This window comes from Hypanus sabinus, chromosome 18 (assembly GCF_030144855.1).
Source record: "Hypanus sabinus isolate sHypSab1 chromosome 18, sHypSab1.hap1, whole genome shotgun sequence".
Taxonomy (NCBI): domain Eukaryota; kingdom Metazoa; phylum Chordata; class Chondrichthyes; order Myliobatiformes; family Dasyatidae; genus Hypanus; species Hypanus sabinus.
In genome coordinates this window covers 62,251,758-62,274,904 of record NC_082723.1, presented here as the reverse complement: position 1 = coordinate 62,274,904, position 23,147 = coordinate 62,251,758, and the positions used below count along the sequence as shown (strand labels likewise).

The 23,147-nt window shown below is 38.4% G+C and overlaps 1 protein-coding gene across 6 annotated transcripts in view; it reads left to right on the top strand.

The window, feature by feature from the left end:
- The window catches only part of LOC132407663 (histone-lysine N-methyltransferase EHMT1-like), a 188,174-nt gene that overhangs the window by 39,101 nt on the left and 125,926 nt on the right, over positions 1-23,147 (top strand). For all 6 annotated transcript variants that reach the window (XM_059994490.1, XM_059994485.1, XM_059994484.1 and 3 more), the window contains 2 exons: positions 10,973-11,057; positions 16,495-17,108. In XM_059994490.1, the coding sequence (XP_059850473.1) occupies positions 10,973-11,057; positions 16,495-17,108 (699 nt within the window). The remainder of the gene's footprint in view (positions 1-10,972; positions 11,058-16,494; positions 17,109-23,147) is intronic.

Below are 23,147 nucleotides of genomic sequence, written 5' to 3'. Positions count from 1 at the left end.
ATATAAATGTTGTGGAGCAAATGAATAAAATTTCTTTTGACACATTTTTATAAATGAGGGCTGATCACGTCTAAAGAATCTCATGCATTGACATGTTCAATGATTGGTTTATTACCACTGCATTTCACTGAGATGCTAACAAAATCTTGGCTGGTGGATTTTCTTATCAAAGGCAAAAGAATGTTGGATACAAAATTATTTCATTGTTTTTAATAAGTGATAATAAAATGGCTGTGATCGTGATGTAACAGTACTGTCTGGGCTGCAGTGCTTTCAACAATGTGCATTAGAGTGTATTGGTATTTTAGATTGGAGAACATTATCCTTTCGTCCTTCTTTGTCTTAATTTATGAATACATAATAGTGTTGTATGTTTACAACCTATATATGTATCACCATAAGATAACACCATTTTTCCTCCTTTAATGTTATTTTCAATTGCTCTCATGCACCTTAAGTGGTTTCAGGGGTGTTTGTCTTTGTAATCATTGTTCATTTCAAATTTTTGAAATTAAATACTTGTAAATTTTTGGAAAATGGGAAAGCTGTAGGAAATCTAGCTGGAAGATTGTATTTACTTGAATTATTTGAAAATCTGTGTGTTGCATAAATGGGAAAATGTGTCAGTTTCATTTAAAGTAGTGTATTTTAAAAATGTGTGTACATTTTGCACAAGGATTAAGATTAAGATTCTTCCCCCCCCCACAAAATGTTGTCATGGATTAGAACCTTTTGCCTCATATCTGCAATCTCCATTTGGATAAACCGTAACAGTTCTTCACATTTCTGCCTTATTTATAAATTGTACAATATTCTTAAGACCAACCATATCAGAAGTTGATGTAAATTTTAGGGTTAGTACAGAGGTATCATTTTGCTGTCTTTTAATGACTCGCTGGAATATTGTTCCAATTAATTATTGGGCTAATTGCAGTTTATTGGGGAAATAGGCATAGATGAAATACTTTTTGGTTAACTATTAATAATGTGGTCTATATGTTAAAAATTAAATCCCTATAACTTTTGGTGATTCAGTTGTACCATCTTTGCAAAAGTCTTTTGCCACTCGAAATTTCAGCACTTTTTAATCTATTTTATTTTAAAGCTAGTGACTTCATTTAAACTCTTGTTGCTCTCAACTCCATAGGTTTCGTATATAATTATGGCTAGGAGTGCTGGGAGTGTGAATCTCATAACTGAACTAGATTCTGACTTGCATCCATATGAAAACCTAGATCCTAAGCTGATTTTTGTCCTCCCTTGCCCATAGGTACTGGGAGGACGTTTGTAAAAACCAGCTGCTGTCATTGGCTGAAAATCACAATTCAAGTTCTCTATGATTCTGCTTAGAAATAAATTGAGTATGACAAGGTCTTTATTGTAATTACATAAATTCGTTACACCTTGAATGCCTTTTGAATGGTTTATTGTTCAAGAGAGGATTCAAGAGAGAAATAATAGTCAGATTGCATTTTCTTGAGGTTGTCTACATATAAAATGGCTGAAGGTCAAAATTTTTTTTAAGATTAAAAATATTGTGTATAGTTTAAATGGGAAGTGACCTTCAAGTATTAATTAAATGAGTGGCAGTTGGATAGACTAAGAATCTTCATGAAATACAGAACTACAAAACACAGGTCATAGTTTACTTCTGTGTTTGAGATATGAAACACTGGATAACAATGTTGTTTTCCCTTGTTATTTGATCCTGATTTGTTTGAGAGCAATAAACTTATTTTGAAAAGACCTGATTTTTTTTTGTGCAGACGATGGTTTTGCTTCATCCATTTGTTCTTTTCTTTATTGTTTTGAAAAGTCTTCGCATGGCTGAAATGCTGTCATTTTATACATGGATATTTCTATAGAAGGTTCTTATTGATATATGTAATTTATTTCAGATAAAGTACATAATCTGTAAAACATTCTTTTTACAGTTCAGTTGTACAGTATCCAGCACTGAGCTAGTGTAGAATTAATGCACTTACACTTTAACATTCATAAGCAATGCCGGCAACATTTGGAATTTGTGAGTGGTTAAAGACTTTTTTGTGTTTTAATTTTATATTGAATGACTACTTGGCTTGACAATCTAAAATCAATAAGGTATCATGGCAGTTCCTTCCATTGAATTGTATTTTGGTCATTTTGAAAATAGATTTATTAAATTATAATGAGTTCTGAACATTTTAATGAAACAAATTATTTGGAGATGTGTGAATTATATTTCATTTTTTAAAATCCCAAAAGATGGATTAGTTAAATAAGATTTCTGGAATAAGCATTTTATCAATCTTTAATGGCTAATGTTTAGAGGCTGGGTGTATTTATTCTTTTCTTTTGAATCACTCTTACGGATCTGGGATTGCGCATTTGTCACTGAAATCGTAAATTTGTAAGGAAGCTTTGCTGCTTTATATCTGGAGAAGTTACCCAGTATGTCTTGTATGTATTTTTTATTATTATGAACTGTTTAGAATTGCCATAAGAAAAAATGTATTTTGTTTGCAGCATCCCACTTTTGCAGTTCTGAAGCAAAGATCAATCTGTGCATTGCATTTTTCTTAATATGACTAGTTTCATGAACTTCCTGAGACTGTGGAGCATTCTAGCCCAAGAAGTGTGGGATAGTCAGTCACAAAATGGCAGATAATCGAGCCTGCAAGGAAACATGTTATGAAATGGTTGAACCTGCATTGAAGAACCTACATTGAGCATGCTCAGATTATTGAATTATAGCCTATAGGGGGAGATGAAGAGTTGAAGCAGCAAACTGTCTTCAGCCACAAGTAGGGTTTACAAATGCTAGTCTTTGTCCAAAGAAAGGCATCAGAATGACCTGTAGAACGCCTTTGCAGATAATTACTGCCTGCTGCTTGTGCTCTAACACTTTGAGCTTTCAAATTGGACAATAATATGCACAGGTTGTTTGTACTAAAATTATCCTGTCCTAAATTTAAAAATGAAAAACATTCAGTACTTTGAAGTCAGGTTGAGTAAATGTATAAAGTAACTTTTTGATGGAGAAACTTTATACAAGTCTTAATGTTAAATCTACATTTAAATGATTGTGTTGCTCCATGTAAGAAATATGCAACATTGATTTTTTTCTTCAAGAAGCTTTGAGAATAGAATAAGCCTCTTTTGTTTGAGATAACAGTAGATACTTGTGGATTCCCAAAATCTATTTGGAGAGACTCTAGGGACTAAGTAGATCTGTGATTTTAAAAAGAAATACAGCAAGTATGTTTGCACCTGGTTTCATAAATAATGTAACAATTGCTAACCCTATAAATTATCAGGGTATGTATCTTAGAATATTTTGTCTTGTAATAAATACATTTTCCTCAAATCCTGAGTTGCGGACATTGATGGGGCATTATGTATCTCATGGTTGAAATTGCACGATTCCTAAATCTTGCAGTGACTCATGATGTGATGGGTGACATATATTGGTTGTCAAGTGACAACATCTTTCTAGATTAAGTTAAAGTTTAAACTCATTACTTTGTTGGATCTGGAAGATGGCATATTTATTGTTTTGTTACTTAAGAAGATGCATGTTGTTTGCAATGTGGACTTAGAAGAAACCTGATCAAACCCCTCAATTGTCTGTGATTTTTTTTGCTGTGAGCAATTGAAGTAGGTCAACTTGCAAAATGCTGTTTTTAATTTTTGTGAGTTTATCATGCTTCTAGATCTTTTCTAGTTTCCAAACACATGGTCTTATTTTAAGAAACTACAGTATGTTTGCTAGATAGAGGAGAATAACTGATTTGATAGTCATTTTGTTGAGAACCCATTTTGAAAGTAGTTTAAATTTACAGAAGTGTCATGGGGGCATCTTGTATATGGGAACATAGGAATTTTATATATTACTAACAAATGATGTCAGAAGTTTACATAGAAAATTGCATCCAAGGCTTTATGTACTTGTGTTAATTTACAAATGGCACAACAATAAGCTTGTTCAACCATTAAATTTTAAAGGTGTCACAGTAACTTGTACTTCAGGTAATAAAACTGTCCACTGTTTAATTTTGATGCTTAAATCTTCAATAAATGAGCAATGTTGTGCATGGCATAAACAGCAATTCTTCATAAATAGCATTCCTGTGATTTCTACTCTGGAGTATTGGGCAATCTCTTGGGTATATTTATTGGATCAGTTAAAAATATTTTGAATAGGTTGGCAATTTGGCTGCAGTTACAGTATCCAGTTGACTATAAGCATTTCAGTGTGTGATGCCATTATTTTCCTATGCTAGTTTTGCAGATCTTAGTGCATGAATGCCTTTTTTTCTGTAGTGTCAATGGAGCCTACAGAACTTTTATAATATACAGTTCTTTGGTAATATATTCTTTGTCATATATATGCCACAATTTAAGAAACTAAAGCCTGAGAGGAACATGAGAGGCATTTCACTGACATACAAGCATTGTGGATTAAGGAAGGGTTTAAGAAGGAGAAAGGTGATGTCACATTCAGAGGGATAACGTGTTAAAGTGTAGTGACTTAGTGGAATTGGAGTAAAGGCTGAGGAAAGACTAGAAGGAGTTAGCCATGGCTACTGCAGCTTCCCACAGTGCAATGTATCAGTAACAATGTCTTGCAGAAGAAGAGTGCAGCAATGCTGCACTCTGAGACGTTTACTTACACGTCCTTGGGCTGGGAGGGCAAGGCAAAGGGAGGGATTTCATAGCGATTGCCAACCCAATCAACACAGTGACGGCATATATAAATCTTATTGTCCTACTGTAATGAGTGACTAAAAATAGAAATTTGTTTCTTGCATAGTTAGTGTTTATTTTTTTTTAACCTATATTAATTCTGTAAGAGTGGAATTGTATTCTGTATCTCAAATTTTGGATTGGTGATTTCTAAATTCTGCAAAGGCAAATTTCCATACTCCAAACAGCCACTGGTGGTTGCTAGTAATTAACGTCTTTGCATTCATTAAACTATCCATCAGCCATTGCACACTGCTTTCTCCCAGTGAGACATCAGCCCTCTTTGTGGGTGGTGTAGTGGAGAGTGAAGAAGGATGTCTACATTACAGCAGAATCTAAGGTGGAACTTAACTTGGACAAAATTGAAGTGACACATTTCAGGAAGTTACACATGTAGAAATGCACAGTGAATGGTAGGCCCTTGGGGAGTGTTGACTAGTAGTTGTAGAAAAGATTCACAAGAATAATGCTGGGGTAGTTGAGTTACAAGGAAAGACTGGATAGGCTGGAAATAATTTCCCTGTTGTGAAGGAGGCTAAGAGGTGACCTTGTACAGTTTATAGAGAGTTGTAAACCTCTTGTGGATGCAGTCTTCTGCAGGGAGGGGAGTCAGAATTAGAGGATACAGTTTTAAGGTGAGAAGGGAAGAAACATTTAAAGTTGACCAGAGGGACAGCTTTTTCACATGATGAATATATGGAACTAGCTGCCAGATAAAATGGTAGATAATTAATATCAGGTTTATTATCATTGACATGTTGTGAAATGTGTTGTTTTGTGTTAGCAGTACAATGCATTACATAAAAATTACTATAAATTGCAATAAGAAATGTATATAAAAATAGTGGTGTAAAAAGAGGGCAAAATAGTTAGCTGGGGCTCACGGAACATTCAGCAGTCTGATAGCAAGGGAGAAGAAACTTCACAAATATACTCAAGAGGTTTGGAAGCTTGAGGAGATTATGGTTTTGAACACTGAGCTGTAATTAGTCAGGGGCCTGACATGGTATTACTGTTGTCCAGGTGGTCCAAGGCCAAGTAGAGAGCATCTTCTGTAGACTCGTTGAGGCGATACAGTTACAATGCTTAAAAGGCATTTATTCAGGCATGTACCTTTAGAGCAGGGGTCACCAACCTTTTTTATGCCATCGACTCCTACCATTAACTGAGGGACATGGCCAAATGCAGGTAACTGAGACTAGCTCAGCCATGCACCTTGGCGTGGTTGAATTAGCCATAGGCCATGTTTCCATGCTGCATAACTCTGTGACTAATGTTGGTGAAAGCTGGTTTGGTTTAATAACTGAATCTGATTTTTATGCACTTTTGTCTATTGTTATCAACCTATTACATGCCCTCTTGCTTTCACACTTTCTTTTGATTATTCTTGCTCAGTTTTCATTTGCAAAGTTTAATTAAAAGTCCCCTTGTGCTCATGCCCCTGTTGTCATATAAGAACAACATAAAATATCACAGCACAAGTTTTTATGGCACATCATTTCATGTATTCCAGCAATTCAGAGAATTATATCTACTCTTAACATCTTACGTTTGTCCCCCATCCATCTCTCTATCCACACTGCTATTTTTCAAAGGTGGAACATTTTACTAAGGCAAGAATCATTTTTTGTGAGTCATCTGTGATACAAATGTTAATCTGTTTCTATTTGTTTTAATTTTCAGAAATATTTTAACATCTTAGGAAATAATTTCTGAAAATTATGTTGTTTTTCTTTTGAAAAGATTATTCTTAATCAAGAATAACCATTTAACTAAGCTCATGTTTTTCTAAGACCCTAATTTTTTTTCCCTCTCACTTGACAAGACAGGAGTGTTAACCAAGAACTGAAATGACATTAGTTAGATTTAATTTTCTCCACTATCCTCTTGAACAGAACTGTCTTAATCCTTGATTTAAGTATTTTCCAGATTGTTTTCCAAAACTTCTGTTCTTGTCTTTACCATCCTTTTTTCTGACTTCAGGTTATTCTGAATGTTCAACTTTTTTGTCATGTATCTTATTTCCATTAATATCACATGATATAAAACTAACTGTGTTTTGTTTGTATTCTGTGTGGCATTATAGGCTACAAAATATTAAATAAGGGTCACCATTTTCTATTAAGTAAAGTTTTGTTTTCATCTGTAAGTGGTCTTTTATGTATTTGTGCTAATTTCCATATGGTTTGAGCAGCAGTCATATTTCATATTCCTGTACTTCCTAATTTCAAATTTGTTTTTGTTTTCTGTAGTTTTATAATTTTAACAGTAAGCAAATTATCCTTGCTAGAATTTATGCAAGGCCTTCCTTTATAGAAGCTGTAATGATTTAATGGGAGGATAACATTTAGAGCAACAATGGGAAGCATTGAAAGAACAGCTGAAGATGGAATATATGTATCATTATCCTGAAAGGGGGAGAAAGGGCAATGGGGTGGGGGGAATACTGGAGATGTGAAGTTAAAGCAGTAAATGTTGAATAACCTCAGGTTGGGTAGCATCTGTGAAAAGAGAAGTAAAATTAACATTTCAGGTTGAAGATGCCAGAACTCAAGAGAAACAAATTAGTTTTAAATTGCAGAAAAGGTATGGAAAGATGGCTGGGACAAAGTGATTACCTTTGTTGGGTGAAGCCATCTGGTTGATAGGTTAATGAAGAAAATGAGAGAGAGGAACAGAGAAACATTAATCCATGAAGAAGGCTGCAGAGTCTGTCAATGTAGTTAAGGCAGATGAAATACACAATAATAAAAAACTAAATTAAGATCTGAAATGTATATTGAATTTTAAAATTAAGTAATGCAGTAAGAGAGCAAAAATGTGAGGTGGTGTACATGGATTCATTGTCCATTCAGTATTCATTGAACATAGTACAGCACAGGAGCAGGTCCAGCCCATGCATTTTTGCTGAACAGGATGCAAAATTAAATGAATCCCTTCTGCCTACATATGATTCATGTCCCTCCATTCATGGCATATTCATATGCCTATGTAAAATCCACTGCCGCATCTGCTTCTGCCACTATCTCAGTGCATGTTCAAGGGGATGCATCCTTGTATGAGAAAGGTCTGCTATATATTAAAAAAAAATGTCCTCTACATCTCTAAAATCCCTGCCCCTCTGCCAAGTACTTGACATTTATAACCTTGGAAAAGTGTTCATCTAATTTAAGGTGATAAATCTATGGGGATTTTGTTCTGTCTGGCAAGCATTTGAGGAGCTATACCATGAAGAAAGTATCTTATTTAAGTTCAGGCTTGTTACAGACAACAGAGATTTTTTTCAGTAATTAAGGATTGTTCAGAGTAGAATTAGGAAAAATGGGCTGTTAGAGTACTGGTGTAGAAGGGTAACAAGGACGGATGATGAGTTCAGCAGTGACTGAGCTGACCGTGTTTGGAGTCATGTGATTCAATAAAGGTGAAAGTTCAATGTCAAAGTAGTGGAAAGAATATGTGCTGCCATCACGAAAGTTACAAATCGTCTGGTTGAATTTTGAATGGATGGGAAGGTATGTAATGGAATTGATTGCTGCGGAGCAGAGTTCTGGAAAGATTTTGGATTCAAGGTAACTAATATTGAGGAAGAGCAGATAGATCTTACAAAGCTCTGCTTGTGCTATCCCTAATTAGCCCCAGCCTTTCTAAATAAATATAAATCCTGCCACTTAGAATTTTCACAAATAATTTCCCTACTTCCAATCTACAGTAACCCGGCTTATCCCAGCTGCCTTTCTGAAATCAAGGAAATCTTCCAGTCTTCGTGTACTTTGCTTTTCACTAATGAATGTGCAGAAATCTTCATTATGGCCCTAGCAATCTCTTCACTGCCTTTTGTCACCCAAATTTCCTTAATTTTGCAATCTTTTCACCCTTACTGGAACATGCTATCTCTGAACTTGATAACTCTTTAAGACTGAATTATCAAATGCTTATTTTGCTAGCATCTGCTCCCAATGCACCTTTGTCAGGTCATCTTGTGCTATTGAATTTGGGAAAGGCTGATTTAAGATTGTAATTTGTGGGCCTGTGTCCTTTTTTTTGACTAGCTTTGAAACTTACAGAACAGTGATAATAAATTTTCTTTGAATTTTGAACTTAGAAATATTAGTAGTAAACAATTTTAGTTACAATGACTAAAGTACATAATGTCATCATATGCAATACTGAGATTCATTTTCTTGTGGGCATACTCCCATAAGTCCATTAACCATCATAGAATGAATGAAAGACAACATCAACAGGGCAAACAATCTGTGTGCAAAAGACAACAAGCTACAAATATAAAAAGACATAAAAAAGGAAGTAATAATAAAAATGTAATAAATACCAAGAATATAAGCTGAAGAGTCCTTGAAAGTGAGTCCATAGGTTGTGGGAACAGTTCAGTGGTGGGGCAAGTGAAGTTGAGTCAAGAGATTGTTGTTGTTGTGGCACCACTCAATGAAATTTTCGATCTCCTTCCTATATGCTGATTCATCACTTCCTTTGATTTGGCCTACTGTGGTGTCGTTGGCAAACTTAAATATGGAATTGGAGCTGTGCTTTAGCCATACAGTAATAAGTGGAAAGCGAGTAGAGCAGGGGGCTAAGCACATAGCCTTGTGATGCATCTGTGCTGATGGAAATTGTGGAGAAGGTGTTGCTAATCTTAAACTGACTGAGGTCTGCAAGTGAGGAAATCCAGGCTCCAATTGCACATGGAGGTATTGAGACTAAGATCTTGGAGCTTACTGAATAGTTTTTGGGGGATGATAGTTTTGAATGCCGAGCTGAAATCAATAAAAAGCGCCCTGTGTATGCATCTTTGCTGTCCAGATATTCCAGGGTTGAGTGAAGGGCAATGAAATAGTATCTGCTATGGACCTGCAGTGACAGTAGGCAAATTAGAGCAGATCCAAGTCACTTCTCAGGCAGGAGTTGATACATTTCATCGCCAACACCTCACAACACTTCATCACTGTGATGTTAAGTGCTGCTGGATGATAGTCCTTGAGGCAGATTACCATATTCTTCTTAGGCACCGGTATACTTGAAGCAGGAAGGTATCTCAGACTACCAAAGTGAGAGGTTAAAGATCTTGGTCAATACTCCAGCCAGTTTCATTACCTACTGTTTCAGTTACTTGGATAAGGTGGAGTACCACTTCCATCAGTTTCATGAGTGCATTTAAGAAATCAAAGTCCTTTGCACTAAAATAATTCCAGCTAATATTTGGAAAATTTTGATTCCTCACCACTAACCACTTTTCTCTCATACCTTTAAGATTTGTTTACATGTATGTTCCTCTAATTCTTGCATACATTTGTGAGTTCTGTAGTTTAACTGCAGGAATGTGATCACCCTTATCTTATTTAGTTCCACTGTGGGATATTCTCTTTGGATAGTACTGTTATGGTCTCCCTAGTTAGCAGTGTGACTTCCTCTTGCATAGCCCTCTCATCTCAAACCACTTTTCTGGGTTACAATAATATTGTAATTTTTGCTTTATCACTCTACTTGATATGATTTTCGTAGTGGAGTACGATTGAGGGCCTACTCTCTTGTTTCTGATGTTTTTATTTCAGTAATTTTTTAAACTACTATTACAGAACTTTCCTGCCATGATCACTGGGTCATGACTTTTTCTATCGGCCACAAATAATAGTGTAGGTTACATTTCAAGTAATAGACTTGTATCAACCTGAATTACAAAGGGACTATTGAAAATGGTGAATTAGTCCCTAGATCTGAACTTCTAAAGTATTGCACTAAATTTTGATGAGTTTTTTGTTTTCAAGCAGCAGATCTTCTTTTGAGATAATTTTGCATTGTATACCAAGATATGCCAGTCCAACAAATCTGCTGCGTAGAATATTTGCACCTCATTAATACAAAGATACGTTGAGAATACATCTACGTAATTTCTTCTGTGTGAGTTCCTGTCTGTCATTCTATCCTGTTTGTCTTATTCTGTTAATGGTAATCCACTAACTTAGACAAAGTTAAGTGGATGTATTAGTAGTTTAGGAAGGAGTTACAACTGCATGCTTGAACGGTGATTTCAAAATAAATAGTTTCATCAGCAAGCTTATACTGAACTCCTTTGGCAAGAGCTCAGGAAATGCGTGTTTATATTAATGCATGTTATATTTTCTACAGATTTTATGTACTTGATCTAAATATAAAATACAGGAATAAAAACCTGTAAATTGATTTCTGCAGTAAATATCCATGTTGTTTCATGTACATATTTGTTTCTCAGTCTGCAGGCATGACTGGGGCAGACACAGCCGTAGAAGATGGGAAACGGGAAGTAGCAAAGGAATCATCCACTACTGAAGACAAAGGTGAATAATTATGCTGGCCCAGCCTAGAGGCTTTGCTGTTTTTTGAATGTTTTGTACAAACATTCAAGTTGATAATTAACAAGATTGAATGTTATTTTAACTGAAGCAGTTTGAAATTAAGTCGATTAAAGAATATGGATTACTTAACTGTTTTGTCAATTTGATAGACTTGAAACTCTGCAAAAGCTATTCCACTCCGAACTTCCTCAAGTAATCATGAGTTCTATATCTGCTCAGCAACGCTGTTTGGGATCTTGCTCTTACAATTGTTACGTACCCCGTAACTGGGTCACTTACCAGCAAAGATAGAGAGGTCCGTTGAAGTCTGATGGTACTATTTTTAACAGTATTTATTGATAAAAATACACAAAAATAATATCAATGCAAACATACAGATAATATACGTCGCCAATACTAAATCTAAAAGCGCGGGTATAATAATAATCGATAAGGAATAGCTCTATCATTGTCTAGGGCATAATGTATTGTCCGATGGAAATATAAAAGTCACTTTAGTTCATTCAAGCTGCAGCTTTTTGGTTGGAGAGAAAGACAGGTTAAAACTTGCCCATTCCTTTTATGATGTGAATCCTTCGAGAGTCGTTGGGAGTTGATTTCCCTGTTGTTAGCTAAAGACCGTAAAGGCTCACCGATTCCGGGGCAGATGGAAATGGACGTACATGGCCTTCCCACCGGCTTTTGCTATTACGGGATCGCTAGCGTTTCTTCTGGTGCGTCTGAGGGGCTGTTCCCACAGACCCTCTTTTATCCTGACTCACAGGGTCTCAGATGTCAATCAGGTTGGGATGATGCAATCCCTCCACCAACCAGTCCACTTTGCCTGAGGGTTTCCACGAAGCACAGTATTTTAATACACAATTCTGTCTCCAAGAGACAATGGCCGTTTCCTGTAGCTTTATATCGCGGGGGGGGGGGGTGGTCAAGACATTCCAAACGTCTCTCTCTCATTTCCTGGGTCTCCTGACCCAAATCAATAGCGATCCTGCGATTCTCAAAAAGGAGGGGGCTGCAGGCATAACACAATGTACATTTGCCCTATCGAGATGCAGCACCTCACATTTATCTGGATTAAGCTCCATCTGCCATTTCTCAGCCCATATCTGCAACTGATCTATATAGTGCTGTACTCTTGGCCAGCTTTCTACACTCCATAACTCCACCAATTGTGGTATCGTTCGCAAATTTACTAACCCAGCTACCTACATTTTCATTTGGTCATTTATATACATTACAAATGGCAGAGGTCCCATCACAGATCTCTGGAATTATACTAATTTCAGACCTCCTTCCTAAAAAGCCCCTTTGACCACTACCCTCTGACTTCTAGTTCTGAGTTAAAGAACTAGTTCTGAATTAAACCAGTTCCGAATTAAAGAACTAACTCACTGTGGATCCCATCCATCTTAATCTTCTGGATTAGCCTCCCATGAGGGTCTTTGTCAAATGCCTTACTGAAATCCATGTGGACAACATCTGCTGCCCAACCCTCATCAGTATCTCATTATCTGTTCAAAAGCTCAAATTAAGTTGGTAAGGCACCACCTGCCGCACACAAGTCCATAGATTTCCAAATGCTGATATATCCTATTCCTAAGAATTTTTCTCCAGCAATTTCCCTACAACTGACGTGGACTCACTGGTCTGTAGTTCCCAGGATTTCCCATGTTCCCTCCTTAAATAGAGGTACAATATTAGTCACTCACCAGTCCTTCAGGACCTTGCTTGTGGTTACAGAGGACACAAACGTACTGGTCAAGGGCTCAGCAATTTTGTTTCTTGCCTCCTTCAATAACCTGGGGTAAATCCCATCAGTACTGGAGACATCCATCTTGATGCTCATTGGGAGGCCCAACACTTCCTCCTCCTTGACCTCTAAACACCCTTAGTTCAGCATTGATCTCCTGGTCCTCCATGTCCTCTTCTGTGGTAAATACTGAAGCAAAGTATTCATTAAGTACCTCACTCACGTTCTCTGTATCCAAGCAAATGTACCCCCTCCCCCTTTATCCTTGGGTGGTCCCACCCTCTCCCTGGTTATTCTCTTACTTTTGATGTATGCGTAGAATGACTTAATCCTACTTGTCAAGGACTTTTCATGGCCCCTCCCGGCTTTCCTAATTCCCTTCTTCAGTTCTTTTCTGACTTCTTTATATTCCTCATGTGCTTTGTTTGATTCTGACTTCCGAAGCTTTATATACTTTTCCTTTTTCTTCTTGACTAAATTCATCATCCCTCTGGACATAAAAGGTTTTCTTATCTTTTCACCCCTGTCCTTCTTTCTAACAAGCATACCTTTCCTGTACTCTGTACAATTGATCTTTAAACACCCTCCACATGTCTGATGTGGACTTGCCAGAGAAAAGGTGTTCCCAGTTAACACTTCTTAATTCCTGCCTAATGCCCTCATAATTTGCCCTACTCCAATTTAAAACTCTCCCACAAGGACTATACATATACTTATTTGAAAGATAAGGAGTTATGGTCACTATTCCCTAACTGTTCACCCACTGAAAAGTCAGTCACCTGGCCAGGTTCATTACTCAACACCAGGCCCAGTATGGTACTTATATGGTTTTGTACTTACAGGTTTCTTAAAATACATATACTTAACAAATTCAGCCCATCTAAACCCATTATGCTAAACAAGGTCCCAATTTATATTAATGAAGTTGAAATCCCTCATGACATCAATTTTTACACATTTCCTTAATCTGATTATTTATCTGTCTTGGTGGCTATTACAGGGTCTGTAGTACAATTCCATCTGTGTGATTGCACCCTTACTATTCCTGAGTTCCACCCAAATGGACTCATTGCCTGACCCCTCCATTATGACTCCTCTGAGTGCAATTGTGATACTGTTCCTGAACAGTAGTGCAACTCTACCCCCTCTTTTACCTTCTGTAGCTTCTAAAACTTTGAAAACCTGGTACATTTATCACTCATTTCTGTCCCCCTCTCAACCAAGTCTCAATAATGGCTACAACACTGTGGTTCCATATACTGATCCATGTTCAAAATTCATCTCTCTTGCCCATAATACTCTTAGTATTAAAATACAGACACACACTCAAACTATAGGACACATCATTCCTGTTGTTATTGATTTTGTGTTTCAATATTTACCTTTCAATACCTTTTGGTTTGACCCTTCCTTTATTGACCTGATGCTCCTGAGTAGCATTAGCAAACCTCCAGGATGTTGGTTCCCTCCATTTCAGGTGCAACCCATCCCTCTTGTATTGGTCACCTCTTCCCCAGAAAAGGTTCCAATGATCCAAGAACTTGAAACCTTGTCCATCTCTGCAGCAATTTATTCATCTCTGCTGTCATCCCATTCCTAACTACACTAGCCCATGGCACAGGGAGTAATTTGAATATTACAATCTTGGAGGTCCCACTCTTCAGCCTCTTTTCTAACTCTATATACTCATGGTGTTGGACCTCCCTTTTTCTGCCTATGTCATTGGTGCCAATATGCACAACAACCTCTGGCTGTTCCCTCTGCCCTTTGAGAATATCCTGCAGCTGCTCCAATACACCATTGACCCCAGCACCCAGGAGGCAATGCATCATCCGGTTTCTCTATTTTGGCCATAGAATCACCTTTCTGTCCCCTGAACCATCAAGTCTCCTTTCACTACTGCACTGCCCGACTTCCCCTTTCCTGTTGAGACTCCGAGCTGGCCACAGTGCCACCAGCCTGTCAGCTGCTCCCATCAGTCATCCCCCCAGCAGTATCCGAAAGGATGTACTTGTTGCTGAGGGAAATGGCCATAGGTGAACCTTGCACTGACTTGTTTTCCTTAACCTTTCTTTTCCTGGTGCTCACCCATCTACTGTCCGAAGCCTGTATTCTGGATTTTACACTTTGTGTGTTTTCCAACACTAAGGCTGTTTATAAGTTAGGGGACGAGCAGCTCTATTTTGTATGGAAGGTGAGATCCTTCAGTGTGTGCCGCAGGATGTTGGAGATCTTTTGCCAGTATGCTGTAGTGAGTGCAGTTTTCTATGCAGTTTTATGCTGGGGAGGCAGCATTGGTGCTGGTAATGCAAAAAGACTAAATAAGCTCATCAAAAAGGCTGGATCCAAATTTGGCTACAACCTGGGCTCTTTTGAATTAGTGGTGGAGAGGAAGCCACTAAACAAATTGTTTTCCATTATGGACAATCTGGCACATCCTCTCCATGGTCTACTGACTAAGCAGTGGAGCACCCTTTCGAACAGACTCATTCAGCTCCTCTGTCACAAGGATTGTTATTGAAAATCTTTCCTACCAAATGCAATAAGCATATACAACCGTTCATCTCTGTGCAACAGGAGTACACACATCATAGTGCAATATATTATTATTATTGCACATTGGTACGTTATTATTGTGCATGTTATTCTGTACTTTAAGTCTGTACACTAAGTGTTTTTAAATGCTGCTGTAACAAAAGAACTTCCCTCTCGAGATCAATAAAATACTTATTATCTCTTCAAAAGTCTTGTCTATAATATCTTTAGCCTCCTGAATACATCCACCTCTAGCTCCAACTCCTTGACCTGGTCAGTCAGACGCTGAATTTGGGTACACTTCCTGCAGATGTAGTCATTGGGGAAACCTTCAGGTATCCCAAATTCCCACATCTGACAGGAGGAGCAATCCATCCTGATGACTCTATACCAAAAAGGAAAAGGCTTGCACCCTCTTCACACTCTATCAGAGGTACATTCAAGCAGTGGGTGCTGCACTACCCTCCTTTTATTTGCAGCTGAGGTTAGGCCTTTTATCCAAAACTTTCTGTGTCTGTGCAGTCTTGCCCTTATCTGCTCCTTTTATCAAGTCAAGTCAACTCAAGTCACTTCTTATTGTCATTTCGACCATAACTGCTGGTACAGTACACAGTAAAATCGAGACAATGTTTTCAGGACCCTCCTGCTCCCGCTATCTTTCTTCAAGGTCAAAATTTAAAATTAAAATGCCATTGTATTGTAAGTGTCCGTTGTATTGGACATTTCAACCCTGGGAAAAATATACTTACTGTCTAGTCTAAACCTTTAAATTTGATAAACCTCTATCAGATCTCCCCTCAGCCTCTGCTGCTCCAGAGAAAACACCCCAGTTTTGTCCAAACTCTCCTTACAGCACATGCTGTGTAATCTAGGCAGTATCCTAGTAAACTACATCTGTACCCTCTCCAAAACCGTCATATCCTCCCTATAATGGGGTGACCAGAATGGAATGTAATATGTAGTCTACAATCCATAATTCAGCTTTAAGGCTCCCAGACCTGAAATTTTAACTGTTTCTTTTTCCACAGATGCTGCCTGACCTCTTGATTTTTTTTAAATTTTAGAGTTCCTTTTGATTTTCATTTACAATTTTTGTGTGATTGGGAAGTAATGAAGCTGTTGTGACCTCTTCTACAGGAAGTGACCTCACAGCTGCTAATTTGAGTGTCACCGAAGCGCCACTGGAAATTTGTGAGATGTTTGCAGATGGTGAAACCAATGGTTCTTGTGGAGAGAGTGAAGAAGCATCTTCAACCATTAATCATCAAATGTCAATTAAAAACACTCAGGATACTGTGAAAACTACATTGCAGGATTTAAATGAACTGAAACAGATCAATGAAAATGGAATATTAGAAGACAGTAAGACAGTTAAAGCAACTAGTCATATGAATTCAGATGATTTGACACTAGCATCTGTGACCGGAAGTAACGGATTTGTTTTAAATAATAAACCCTTATCGCAGGTACAGACTGGGTCTCCTCCCTTAATTGGACATGCTGCCAAAACACTTCCTTCATCTCCCAGCAAGGCTGGGGGAATTAACAAAGTAAAAACCTTAAGTTCAGTGTTAGCTGCTGAAGTTCTGCAAAATCAAGCCATGAAACCGCTTACTCTGGCATCAGCCAGATCAGGAGAAGAAAACCTCGAAGAAAACACATCTCAGGCTAAAATATTCTCACAAGGCCTCAATACTGAGGTCAAAGTTCATAGAGCAAGGAAGACAATGCCCAGGCTCAATCCAAATCAGGTAAGAAGCTTCATCTTCAAAAGTTATTGGTACTGGTTATACTTTTCTGCACATACCCTCTCAAAATTGCTTAAGTTACTCAGGATTAACAACAGTACTAATGAAGGAATTGTTACTTGTGGAACAATTTGGCATTTTGTTTTGGAAAAGAATCTAACTATCCATTATGCACATATCTGAAGCCTTGGAATCTTCAGTAAGATTTATCTTGATATCATTTTAGTAAATTTTAAAATTAGTCTATGAGCCTCCATAAAGTCTGTTCAACCAAAAATCAAAATTGGTGTGTGGAGCAGTTCTAAACTGTATTGATGGCTGTGTGGATAAATAAGGTTAACAAAAGTTGAGCACACTTGAGTTGCTTTGATTCAGATTTGCATAGCACAGAATCGGGTCCTTTGGTCTATCACATCCATACCAAACCTTTTGCCCACTAATTTGGGCGCATTAGAACCTTGTCCTTTATACCTTACATATGGGTCTAAATATCTCAAACATGGTGATTGTGTCTGACTCCACCATCTCCTCTGCAGCAAGTTTCAAATAATGACTGTCCAGGTGGGGAAAATAAAACAACCACAGATCCCATTTAAAATTCTTTCCTCTGACCTTAAGCCTGTGTCTCTTGTTTTTGATTCCTCTTCTGAGAAAAATAATTCTGGATCTTGTGTTACATCCCTTGGCCGCCTCCTCTCTAGGGTAAACAAAGGCAGCCTATTTAATCTCTTCTTCCCATAGCTAAAGTCTACCAATCCAAGCAACATCCTCATCTATTTCTTCTGAATTCTCTCCAGTGCAGTCCGATGCTTCCTGTAGTATAATGAGCTCACAATACTTCCAGTTGCTGTGTAATTAGTGTTTTGTGGCATAAAATTCATCTTACAGCTTAAGAGGGAGAAGCTAAAATCAGATGTATCAATATTACATTTGAGTAAAGGTAACAACAGAGGCATAAAAGAGGAGCTGGAAGGAGTCCCTGACAGATGATGGTAGAGCAGTAGTGACAAGAGTTTCTGGAAGTAATTTGGAAACTGCAGGATCCTTTCATCCCAAGGAAGAAGAAATATTCTAAAGCCAGGATGAGGCAGCCGTAACTGAAAAGGGAAGGCAAGACAGTGCAAGTTCAAATGTCATTCAGCCAAACACGAATACCCATGAATATTACCAAATGAAACAGCATTCCTCCAGGGCCAAGGTGCCAAACTGCCATCAGTCATACATAGCATAAGGCTCATGTAGCACATATAAAGATTGCAGTAAACATACAGTTGCACAAAAAATATAGTGCAAGTCCCTGAGTGTCATGTCCTGTAGAGACTGATGGTGCAGGATATGTAGAGTAAAAGAGAAGCAAAAGTGAACAATGAACTGCTGGAAAATGATGCTGGAGAGTTATTAATAAGGAGCCAAGAAATTGCACGCAAACTAAATAAGTATCTTGCAATAGTTTTTACTGTGGAAGATAACAGCAATGTGCCATCAATTTAAGAGAAGAGGCAGAACTGAGTGTAGTTGCTATTACTAAGGAGAAGGGAGCTGAAAATTCTGAAGATGGATAAGTGACCTGGACTGGATGGACTTCACCCCCAGAGTTCTGGAAGTGGTTGTGAAGGTGTAAGTCGTATTTCTCAGAATCACAAGAGTCAGGAATGGTTACAGAGGACTGGAAAATTAAAAATGTCACTCTTTCAGAAGGGAGGGAGGCAAGAGACAGGAAATTTTAGACTGGTTACCGGACTTCAGCTGTTGGTAAAATTTTAGAGTCCATTATTAAGGCTGAGGTTTTTCAGTACTTAAAGCACATGAAGTTATCATACATGAGGAAATCTGCAGATGCTGGAAATTCCAACAACAACACACACAAAATGCTGGTGGAACACAGCAGGCCAGGCAGCATCTATAGGGAGAAGCGCTGTCGATGTTTCGGGCCTGACGAAGGGTCTCGGCCCGAAACGTCGACAGTGCTTCTCTCTATAGATGCTGCCTGGCCTGCTGTGTTCCACCAGCATTTTGTGTGTGTTGTTTGAAGTTAGCATGATCTCCTTAAAACCATGGTTCCACTAATTCTGATATTATGTAAATGAACTGGACAACAGATCTGATGCCTTTGTGCCACATTTGCAGATGATTAAAAGATAGGTTGGTGGGGTGTGGGTGGCATGCCAGGTATTCTGCAAAGAACTTTGACAGGTTGGGAGTATGGGTGCAGAAATGGCATTTGGAATACTGTGTAAGGAAATGGATAGTCACGCACTTTGCTAGAAATAATAAAAGGCATAGACTATTTCTCAGTGGGGAGAGAATTCAGAAATTGGAGATGCGAAAGGACTGCGAAATCCTAATGCAGGCTTCTATTTAGGTTAACTTGGAGGTTAAATTGGTAGTAGGGAAGGTAAATGAGATATAAATATCCATTTTGAGAGGACTCTAGTGTAAAAGCAAGGATGTAAAACTGAGGCTTTATGAGGCATTGATCAGACCACATTTGGGGTATTGTGAGCAGCTTTTGGGCCCCATATCTAAGGATGGATGTGCTAGTGTTGGAGAGATTCCAGAGGATCCCACAGATAAGAGGGTTAACATGAGGAGCCTTTGATGACTCTGGTCTATTCTCATTGAACCCTACTGAATGTGAGAAGTATTGTAGGAAAGGCAGATGAGTTCAGGGCATGGATCAACACCTGGAATTATGATATAATAGCCAGATTGACAAGTCAGTATTCCAGGATTCTGTTGCTTTAGACATGACCGAGTGGGAGGGATTAAAGGAGAGGGGTGGGATACTAGTCAGGGAAAATCAGGGCAGACTGGAGAACTCGTCTTGTGAGCAAGACTGAGTCTTGAGATCCGCTACCCAGAGCAGCCAGAGTAGGCCCAAGCCTCAATCTTGGTTCATTATATTAGTGGGGCAAGAAACATAAGTTTGTTACAGTAGGTGACACCAAGATTGGGGGTGTAGTGGATAGTGAGGAACACTATCGTGACTTGCAGAAGGATCTGGATCAGCTGGAAAAATGGCAGATGGAATTTAATGTAAGCTGGTGCGAGGTGTTGCTCTTAGGTAGGACCAACCAGGGTAGGTCTTACACAGTGAATGACCAGGGTACTAAGAAGTGTGGTAGAATGAAGGAATCTGAGAATACAGGTTCATAATTCATTGAAAGTGGTGTCACAGATAGATAGGGTCGCAAAGAAAGCTTTTGGCATGCTAGTTGTCATAAATCAGTGTATTGAGTAATTGAGTTGGGATGTTATGTTCTATAAACATTGGTGAGTATTGTGTGCAATTTTGGTCATCCACCTACAGGAAAGATGTAAGTACAGTTGAAAGAGTACAGAGAAAATTTACAAGGATGTTGCTGGGTCTGGAGGACCTGGATTATAAGGAAAGATTGAATAGGTTAGGTCTTTATTTCTTGGAATGTAGAAGATTGAGAGGAGATCTGGTAGAAGTATACAAAATTGAAGGGTATACATAGTAAATGCAAGCAGCCTTTTTCCATTGAGGTTGGGTGAGACTACAACCAGAGGTCTTGGGTTAAGGGTAAAACGTAAAAAGTTAATGGGGAATATGAGGGGAAACTTCTGCACTCAGAGGGTTGTGAGTGTGGAAAGAGCTGCCAGTGCAAGTAGTGCATGCAAGCTTGATTTCAGTGTTTTAAGAGAAGCTTGGAAAGTTACATGGATGATGGGGTATGGTGAGCTGTGGTTCTGGTGCAGGTCGATGGAAGCAGACAGTTTAAGTGGCTTGACATGGATTGGATGGGAGGGTCTCTTTCTGTGCTCTACTTTTCTAGATTCTATGAATATTGAAGGATGTGGATAGAGTGGACGTGGAGAAGATGTTTCCATTTGTAGGGGTGCTGGGGGAGAGTCTAGCTCCAGAAGGTACAGCCTCAGAATAGAAGGATTCTCCTTTAGAAAAGATGAAGAATTATAAGTAACACTATTACTATAGGATAGAGAATGTGAGGAATTTGTTGCTACAGCTAGCTATGGAGACTGAGTAATTTGGTATACAGGTTCCCTCCGCTATCCGAGGGTAGAGCGTTCCTATGAAACCATTTGTAAGCCGAAATGTCGTAAAGCAAAAAAGCAATTACCAGTAATTTATATGGGGAAAAATTTTGAGCGTTCCCAGACCCAAAAAAATAACCTACCAAATCATACCAAATAACACATAAAACCTAAAAGAACACTAACATATAGTAAAAGAGAAATGTTATAAGTATACAGCCTATATAAAGTAGAAATACTGTATGTACGGTGTAGTTTCACTTATCAAATTCCAGAAGACAGCGAGCCAAAATTGATTTGGAGAAAAAAAATAGGCACGTACAGGCATGCGCACACAACTGCCCGCACAAGGCTTCACGGTCATGGTGGTCTTTCTCAGGGTAAACACACATATAAAGCGGGTGTTTTTTTCGTAAAAGCGAAAATCCTCTCTGGGTTAGTGAAAACAGGTACTAATGTAGGTCTTTCGTAACAGCAAGCTGTCGTAAAGTGCACGTTCGAAAAATGGGGGCCACCTGTATTTAAAGTGCTGGTTGATAGGTTCTTGGTTAGTGTAGGTGTCAAAGGTTGTGGGAAAAAGGCACTATAATGGGCTTGAGAGGGAAAAATAAATTAGTGATGATTGAATGGCAAACCAGGGTTGCTGAGCTAATTCTGTTCCCATGTTTTATGGTTTGCAGATCGCTGGCTTATCCCTGCTGCACTTATTAAATAATGGAACTGCATTTGCTAATCTTCAGTCTTCTGGCACTTTAATTGTACTTAATGATCATTTGCAGAATTCTCTTGTCAGAGCCCCAGCAATCTCCTCCTTTGTTTCCCATAACAGCCTGGGACAGATGTTGTTAAGCCTTGAGGATTTATCAACACTTTTCTGTGTGCCCATGGCATGCAACTGATTCTTAATAATAACCACGAAATTATCCATGTACAAGAACATAAGAACATGGGCACTTGGCCCCTCAGCTCTGTCCCACAGTTTGATAGTTGCATGGTTGAGTCTTGCAGGTCTGAATTCCTCAGATGCCAGTTACATATACATAATCCTCAGGTGTTTAATCTTTCACATTTATCTTCACTCTTAAGCATATCTCTATGTACTCAGTATCTTCAATGAATATAGATGGGAAGTATTCATTTAGGTCCATGTCCATATTGCGTGTCTGCACAAATCCAAGCATTTACCCATGCTTTTTCTTACTCTCCTGTTGCTCCTGATATAATTAAGTCTTCAGATTGTCATCTTACTTGGCAATGATATTCTAGGACTTTCATCCCAGGCACTACCATGCCACCATAAAGAGGTGGTGCTTCAAGAAAGTAACATCCGTCATTAAGGACCACCATCCAGGATATGCACCTTGTCTAGTTTAATCAAGTGCTTCTGTTAGAATGGTGCGTAGAACTGCATACGGTACTCTGTGCTGTCCAATTAATTCAATTATATTCAATTGTAACTTGACGTCCAAACATTTATACTCAGTGCCACGGTTGATGAAAGTAAACTTCACCACCCTGTCCACTTGTAATGCCACTTTCAGGGAACAAAGCATTTTGCACCTTGAGGTGTCTCTGATTTACATCCATCCCCAGTATCCTGCCAGCCACTGTGTCTTGGTTTATCTTCCCAAAGTGTATGATTTTGTAGTTGTCTGAGTTACGTTCCATTTGTCATTTCTTTGCCCATTTCCCGTTGTAGTCTTAGGCATCTACCTTCACTTTCCACTGTACCATCAATTCTGGAGTCATCTGCAAACCTGCTAATGATGCCAACTACATTCTCATCTAAATCAATATATGACATACCTCTGCGTTTTTTTTCCTTTCTATTTTTCTCTTTATCTGCTATACTGCTGTTTCACTTCCTGGCCTCCAGGCATATTAATTAATTGAAATTGTCTTGAATAATGTGAGAGGGTCTCCCTGTTGGATATCAGTCCCCTTCTGTTAGGACTGTTCATTTCTCTCTCGGTGGCGCCAAGTCTGTGAACTGCTCTGGCAGCTACCGTCTCTGCAACTTTC